Source organism: Pteropus alecto, unplaced genomic scaffold, assembly GCF_000325575.1.
Source record: "Pteropus alecto unplaced genomic scaffold, ASM32557v1 scaffold94, whole genome shotgun sequence".
Classification (NCBI taxonomy): domain Eukaryota; kingdom Metazoa; phylum Chordata; class Mammalia; order Chiroptera; family Pteropodidae; genus Pteropus; species Pteropus alecto.
The window spans coordinates 13,509,124-13,517,237 of record NW_006437736.1 but is presented as its reverse complement, the minus strand read 5'-3'; the positions used below and the strand labels follow the sequence as shown (position 1 = coordinate 13,517,237).

Here is an 8,114-nt window from a genome sequence, read left to right as displayed (position 1 = left end):
TCCATTCTCTTCTTTGGTCAAAGCCCTTTGGGAATCTGAAAACACTCCTTTCCTCACAAATGCACACACACACATAGAATTTTTGATAATTTTAGGAATTCTTGGACCCCAGCTTAAGAACCCTTAATTCGCCTGGGTCCTGGGGCCAGGCTTGCTGCTGAGAAGGCAGGGGCAACATGGACCCCACCTGGCCAGGGTGAGGGAGGCAATGTCATCTTGGCCATATTTGTTCTGCTTGTCTTCTTCCTTTTATGTTCTCCCCAACTCTGCTATCTAGTTTCACCAACTTCCTTCTCGGTGCTCCATCTTCTCTCCCCTCATAGGGACTACAGCAGGACTCCTCAGACACAAGAATGCACTGATTCAGACTTTAATGGTGGTGCTCATTTCAACGCCACAGAGGTGGCAGCAACTGTGGAACATGGCATGGGGGAGTGAGACATTTGCTCTGGTGCAGCTGGAGGAAGAATAGGAAAGCTAGGGCTGGGGAGAGTTCTCAGGGAAGAGCCCCCAGGAGCACAGCCCCACCTCTGGCCAGAGCCAGGCTTCTGTGAAGGGATTGGTACATACAAAGGAACTGCCTGCAAGGCCCTTTTCTCTTACCCTTTGCATTCCAGCAAGACCTCCCACCCCAAGCCATCTCAGAATCTACAGCCACATGAAATGCAGACACATAGTACCCTCCAGTCAGACCAGTTTTTGGCCCTGGAGTTATGGGGAAATGATTAATTAATGGGATGGATGGGAAATAAATAAACAAATAAACAAACAAATAAATAAATAACACACTAAAGCCTTAGGCCAGGCATGACCACACAGCCAGCATTCTCCACCACCTCAGCACCATGCAGTGCCTGGCTCATATGCAACACAGAAAACACACAGAACCAGAACAAAGCACAAGTGACACATGGCCCCTCTCTAAAGACCTCAACGACCAACCCTGATTCTCCCATCACAGACCCTGATCATTCTTCCATGGACCCCTTATAATCATCAGTCCCATGGACCAGTCTTTGAGGAGAAAGAATAAGAAAGAAGTGGAGTGTGTGGAACCCAGAGAGGAAGAGCAGAGAGAGCAGGAGAGAGACAAGCCCAGGAGCAGTGCAGCAGGTCAGCCAGGGTGTCTGGGGTGAAATATCACAGAGCAGGACAGGAAGGGGTTCCAGGAGGATGGGAGGGGGATCCAAGTCTCAGGCAAGTAGAGGGATCACAGCACACTGGGATTGCGGAAATTGTGTCCAGCGAAGCGAGCTTCATCCCCCAGCTCTTCTTCAATTCTGAAAGAGATGAGCCAGAAAGGAAAAGTCAAAGAACCAGGGGGATCCCGCTTCTCTTTCCAGGAAGAAAGAGAAGCCTCCAAGCCCCTCACACCATCTGCTCCTGTGTCCTGACCCAAATGTGGGCATTCCCTGGCTCTCCCACATAACCTGTGGGATCCATCTATCAGTCAACCCATCTTTCAAAACCAAATCTTTTCTGTATATCTACTGTTCTCCAGGCCCTGGGCATTGGAGATGGAAGGGCGAACAAATAGAGCTTTTAACCCTCTGAGCCCTGGGCTCCCATTCTCCAGGTTCCCTTACCTCATGAGCTGGTTGTACTTAGCCAGACGCTCAGAACGGCATGGGGCACCAGTCTTGATCTGAAACATGCCAAAAGATAGGCAGCTCAGTGGCTGCCCCTTCATTCCTTGAAAGGAAACTTACACTCCCTTGAAATTCCCGACACCCTCAAACATCTGGGAGGAGGGACCCACCTGAGCCGAGAATGCATTCATTCCACAAAGGTCCTTGCACTCACCTGGCCTGTGCACAGCCCCACCACCAGATCCGCGATGAACGTGTCCTCAGTCTCTCCCGAGCGATGACTCACCATGACCCCCCAGCCATTCTCCTGAGCCAGCTTGCACCTGTATCCATACACCAGCACTGACCCCCAGACCCTCACGCTGGGCACTCTCTTCCCAGCCCCAACACTGGTCTATGTTAAAAAATCTGGAGGGATGCTATCTGGGAAGGGACAGAAAATCAGAGATGGAGGGAGCAGAACTGAGAGCTATGAAGCTGACTCCAGGTTCCCTGCTCTCTTCAGCATCTGTGGGCAGGATTAGGCTTACAGCCCCTTCAAGATGGGTCCTGAGAAACAGAGTCTGAGCAAAAGAGAACCAGGAGGCACTCACGCTTGGATGGCTTCAGTGACCGAACCGATCTGGTTGACCTTGAGCAGCAGACAATTGCAGGCCTTTTCCTCCACTGCCCGCTCAATACGTTTTGGGTTGGTCACTGTCAGGTCATCACCCACAATCTGGATCCCTACATTGGCTGTGAACTTCGACCAGGCAGCCCAATCATCCTGGTCAAAGGGGTCCTCAATGGAGACTACTGCAGGGAAAGCGATGGGGGGGGAGGGGCTGTTGATCCTCCTTGGGGCTCTGCATCAGGCAAGAACACCCTCTTTGATTTCTTAAAATGACTAGATTCCCTGGCTAATAGAGCCTGCTCATCTTTGCTCCCCACTCCCCCGCCATAATAAGCCTGCCTTGATTCTTACTTTGATTCATAAAACCTCTCAAAAAACAAGGGCTTAGAACCTTTCTCACAACCCATCTTTGCATTTTCCTATATTCACTACCAGGAAGCCCTTCGTCATTACTAATCAAAATCCTCTATTTTCTCTCACTCTGTCTCAGGAGATGGAAGTCAACTGCCTCTATCCAAGGGTAAAAGCCTTTGGTAGACTTAGAGAGGGTAATTCAGTTCTTCACCAGCTTTCTGTTCTATTCACACATCACTTCCAGCTCCATTCAGCATCCATGATTTTATCCATCGAAAATACTGAAATGTGCTAATTCTCCACTAGGTCCAGTCACCCTCTCACCATCCCTAGTTCTTTCCAAAGCCTTCCTCATTATCCCAGTAGCATCAGAACCCATGACTTTAATCAGGATCTGAAGCAGATAGAATAGATTCATCACAGGTACCTGTACATTTACACTACATACAAAACCCAGGCTCTGCAGGAGGCTTCGTCAACCCTGGTTCTCAGGTTCTTCTTAGAACATCTCCACCTGACACCTGAATCAGCACCCTGCTCGGTCCAGAGTTGCCCCAACACATCCCTGCCTGCCCTCTGTCCTCTCTCCCACACCCTCCTTGCTCTCACCAGGATAGTCCCTGACAAAGTCCTGGTAGAGGGACCCCAGCTGGTCCCCAGTGATGTATCGGGAAGGGTCAGCAGGGGACTTGAAATCCAAGTCATATTTGCCATCACGATAAAATTCCGAGGCAGCGACATCCATGCCAATGACAATCTTTTCCGTGTAGCCGGCCTTGTCGATGGCTTCCTTCACCAGCTCCAATGCTTGCGGTGAAACACAGTGAGATTATTAGTAAAAAGGATGGGCAAGGAGGAGTGAGGGAAATGAAGAAATTCAGAGCAGAGGTGGAGGACTTGCTGGGGAGGCATCTGGTTAAGGTTCTTGTTGGGGTTATCCCCAGGTCTGGGAAGAGAAAGCCATCTTCCAGAAAGGCAGAGGAATGGAATTCTGTTAATAATGGTGTGTTGTTTTGTTTTTTTAAATAGCTGTCATTTATTTAGGGCTAACTATGTCACATAAGCACTTCACATATATTTCATTTAATCCTCACAAGGATGCTATGAGGTAGACTCTGTTATTAGTATTCTCATTTTATAGATAAGACCAAACATGGAGAATTTAATGAAGGAAGATCACCAGCCAGTAACTCTGCAAGTCAAGGTTCAAATGCAGGCAGTTTGGCCTCAGAACCTTAACTCTCAGCTACTACAGGTATCATTTCTATTCACTGTACAGTTTCTCCAAAGAAAAGTTTGGGATCCTTGAGGCTTAAGAGGTTGGGGTGGGAATGGGGTAGATTCGAAATGGAATCAATGGAGTTTGGTGTATCTGAACAAATTGAGAATCCTACAGAGTTTAAGGCAGGAATGGATCCCACAGGTCACCTAGACTACCTCCCAGAACTCCCAGGGGCTCCAGTGAGAATTTATAGTTCCTAACAGATCTGGCTGGGCAGGTGAGGACTGTCTTCCTAGTCCTGCATGTGAATTCGGCAGGCCCTCTGGAACCCAGTCCAAGGACTGACACCAGTTGGAGCTAGCAGGTGTCAAGGATTGGCCACCCATATTCCTCCACCCATACTCCTTAGGACTTTAAGTGATGGCCCAGGATGGGATGAGACTTAGAAAGTGAAGGCCTCACCTTCACTGTTCTCCAGGATATTGGGGGCAAAGCCACCTTCATCTCCCACGTTGGTGGCATCCTTGCCATATTTGTCCTTGATGACCCCCTTGAGTGTGTGGTAGACTTCAGCCCCAAGTCGCATGGCATCCCGAAAGCTTTCAGCGCCCACCGGGAGGATCATAAACTCTTGCATGGCCAGCTTATTCCCAGCATGAGACCCACCATTGATCACATTGAAGGCCTGGGAGCCACAGGATAGAAAAGTCACTGAGAACCTTCCTTTCTGCTCCTGAGAGTATTCATTCAAGATCACAAACTTCCCCCAGCTTCCCAGACTCCAAATCACCTATCCCCAACCTTTCTCTTTAACTGCCCCGATTCCCTTTCCCATCAGTCTTCATGAGGTTTCATGCTCCCCCTGCCCCCGCCCCTGGAAGAGGCACAGCCATGGTGCAGTGCTCACCGGCACAGGCAGGATGAGGTCTGAGTTCCCCGCCAGCTGAGCAATGTGGCGATATAGGGGCAATTCCCGCTCGGCTGCCCCTGCCTTACACACGGCCAGGGACACACCCAGGATGGCATTGGCCCCAAACTTGGCTAGAGATTACAGAGAAAGGCACTGAGCAAAAATGTCCCCTTCTCATTCTAGCCCTTGCCTCTACCTATACTCTCCAAAGCCTGTAAAGGAGACCTCTTCCTCCCTCTCCTCTCCGGCAACATCTCATCTATTCTCTCCTGAAATAGCAGGGGACATAGAAGTGGGGAGGGGGTGAGTGGAAAGGGCAGAGAGCTGCACCTATTTCTAAACAGCCCAAGACCAGACTATCTCATGCCTACTCCTTTCTCTTTGTACTGCAAAGAAGTTTTTCCTCTGTCTAATGTCACTCCCCCACTGCAGTTAAACTCATCTGTTCCTGCTCTGGCTTTGGGGGAAGGATGGAAGAAGGGCTAGTCCTCTGACAGTCTTTCCTCAGGAAGCCTCCCTAGTGCTGGCCCCTTCAGTTCTCTTTCTGCTCCACATGTCCCGACCCCTGCTTACACTTGTTCTCAGTCCCATCCAACTCCAACATCAGGTTGTCCAGCTTCTCCTGCTCCACCACAGAGAGACCCTGTGGGCAGAGCCACCATCACCCAGAGCCAGGATAGAGGTCTGGCCCTAAGGCACAGGGCCCCCCCATTCACACACAGGCTCACATTACTCAGGGTCCCACCAGGTTTCTGTGACAATGGCCTGTCTGGATCAGGGGACCTAAACCCCCATAGGAGCAGGGGTCATGTCCCCACCCTTCCCTCGGTAACCATGATTCCCAAGGAGTAGGCCTTTCTTGCTCCTCTTCCTCCTCCCCTAACCCAAGATTCCTTCCAGGCCCTTGGTCCTGCCACCCCCAGCAAAGAGCAAGCCTCACTGAGCTGATGAGGGCTGGCGCGATGGTGTTGTTGATGTGGTCCACTGCCTTAAGGACACCTGGGGAGAGGCAGAGGTCAGACTGGGTCAGACCAGGAGGGGCAAGAAGGGAAAAGGAAAGAAAGGCATGCAGGAAGAGGCTTGGGGTCTGGTGCGAGATAGCAGTATAAGTCGAGGGGCGGAAGAGCTTGGAAAAAAGAGGAGGCCTCACCTTTGCCTAAGTAACGCTGTTTGTCCCCATCCCTTAACTCCAGAGCCTCATAGATCCCAGTGGAGGCTCCACTGGGCACCGCAGCCCGGAAAAGACCTGGGAGAGGAACATGGAGTGAGGATGAAGAGCGGACACTGCAGGGACCAGGGATCGCCTCGGCCTTCTAGCTCTCAACTCTTACCTGCCATATCCAGCTTTTTCCTCACATTGCTCCCCAATACACACACACACACACACAGAGCTTCCTAATACACACAATGCGCTGCTCCCTAATACACACACACATTGCTTCCTAATACACATACTGATTCCTAATACACACACAACACACTGCTCCAAATACACACACACTGCTCCCTAATATACACATACACTGCTCCCTTATACACACACAATGCTCCAAATACACACACACACTGCTCCCTAACACATACACACACCACACTGCTCCTTAATATACACACACTGCTCCAAATATACACACACATTGCTCCCTAACACACACACAGAATACACTGCTCCCTAATACATACACACTGCTTCCTAATATACACACACACACAGCTCCCTAATACACATACACACACACACACACACACACACACACACACTGCTCCCTAATACATACACACACAAACACAGAGGCAGATACACAAGCAGTGGCCTCCTCTTCTGCCCAAATGAGGTCCCACATGCCCTAGTAGGAACCCAGAGAAATGAAGCTATGCGTTCATATGCACATACACAGGTGCACACACAAACATGTGGAGGCAGGGCATGTTTCTTACACTAAACTAAAACACGGAGACCTGACTATCTTGGCTCCTCTGGACAACAGGATCCAACCCCTCACAATCCAGGCTTGAGAGAGCCTGGCCCAGCACCCCTTCCTTGCTAGGAATCGAGGAAGCTTCCCATCCAAAGCAGAGAACACCCAGCAGGAGGGCTGTGAGAAGGCCCAGGCAGATCCAGTACCTCTGGCAGTGTACAGATCCACCTCCACCGTGGGGTTCCCACGGGAGTCCAGGATCTCCCGGGCCCATATCTTCTCTATGGACATGATGGCTGGGATCTCCTTGGGTGGAAGGGAAAGGAGAAAGGTAAGAGGCTTAGAGGGGTGGAGCCTGAGACCAGTGGGAGGGGCCCGAGGCTAGGAGGGATGGGAAAGAGGTTACTGCAGTGGGGGAGGGGAGGAGCAGGCTGCGAACCTCAGTTACAGAAGGGATTCCCCCCACCACCACCTTGGGGAGAGGAGAAGGTCAATGCAGTGAGGAAGGGGAGGTCACTGCAGTGGGGGGCGGGGCAAGATCCGACGAAGAGATGAGAGGACTCCGCAGCGAAGGGAGGGGCCCGGCAGTAGTTCCCTCGCCCCCTCAGCAGCTTTGGCAGCCGCCAGGTCTGGTTCCCCCAGACCTCCTCAGAGCGGCATGGCTGCCAGCCTTGCTTGCCTTTCTCTTTGGAGGGGTCTGGGCAGCTGGGGCCTCTCCTCTAGAGCCCCCATCCCACCCCAGCTTAACACCCAGCCCCCACGCCAGGATCCCCATCTCTCTCGCAAATGTACGTCCCTCTTCTTGCTGAGAGATGTACGTAGAGAAGTCCAGGGAGAGGGCCCTGGGAAAGGCCTTCATTCTCTGGGGGTTGCAACAGGGAGGGATAAGGAGGAGAGACCAGGGAAAGATGCAGGGCTGGGCCCGTCCTCCCGCTGCCCCTAGACAAATTCTCCCCTTCTTCCCTCCCAATTCTCGGGGCAGCCGAGAGGGGCGGCGAGGAGGAGTGAGAGGAAGAGGAGTCTAGAGGAAGTCCAGGGATGCTGCGGAAGGGTGAGAGAAGACATTTCCCCATATGCAAAGCCAAGGGAACATACCAGGATAAAAATGCACGCCCGGGGAGACCCCGAACTTAACGTTGACAGAACCAGAGACGGAGCAGGGCATGGGGAGAGGGGCCAGCCAGGGCGAAGGGTAAGACTAGAGAGAAATAGATGCGGAGACGGCTGGCGCCCAAATGAGGAGGGGGCGACAGAAAGAAACCGAGAGGAACAGATCCACTTCCCTGGCTCCGAGAAGACAGGGAAGGAGGGGGCGGGGAAGCGCGGGTGATGGAGCAGGTGCGCAGCTCCTGGGAAAGAGATGCGCGCGGGCCAGGGGAGCCCCGAGGGGGCGCGACGGCCAGGGGACGGGCCGGAGGGGAGCAAGGGCCCGGCCGGGGCTTCACCTCGGGGTTGCAGACTCAGCCTGTGGCGGCGGCGGCGGCAGTGGCGGGGGGGGCGGGGGGGG

The 8,114-nt window shown here is 52.4% G+C and overlaps 1 protein-coding gene across 1 annotated transcript; it reads right to left on the bottom strand.

The window, feature by feature from the left end:
- Positions 1-354: 354 nt before the first annotated feature.
- Positions 355-8,112, bottom strand: ENO2 (enolase 2). Its single transcript, XM_006914652.3, has 12 exons — positions 8,053-8,112; positions 6,814-6,913; positions 5,839-5,934; positions 5,629-5,687; positions 5,262-5,331; positions 4,686-4,819; positions 4,241-4,463; positions 3,166-3,363; positions 2,183-2,384; positions 1,804-1,912; positions 1,587-1,645; positions 355-1,280 (listed from the first exon to the last, which is right to left on the bottom strand). Exons 2-12 carry the CDS (start codon positions 6,896-6,898, stop codon positions 1,211-1,213), a joined length of 1,305 nt encoding a protein of 434 aa, XP_006914714.1. The 5' UTR covers positions 6,899-6,913; positions 8,053-8,112; the 3' UTR covers positions 355-1,210.
- Positions 8,113-8,114: the final 2 nt, after the last annotated feature.

What these genes read in the sequence shown, in the direction of transcription:
- ENO2 (XM_006914652.3), bottom strand. Translation starts at nt 6,898, where the DNA reads ATGTCCATAGAGAAGATATGGGCCCGGGAGATCCTGGACTCCCGTGGG. An exon ending in CTTTGTCAGGGACTATCCTG is followed by an intron (nt 2,385 to 3,165) that starts GTGAGAGCAAGG and finishes CTTTCCCTGCAG; the next exon opens with TAGTCTCCATTGAGGACCCC. An exon ending in GTCACTGAAGCCATCCAAGC is followed by an intron (nt 1,913 to 2,182) that starts GTGAGTGCCTCC and finishes GTATGGATACAG; the next exon opens with GTGCAAGCTGGCTCAGGAGA.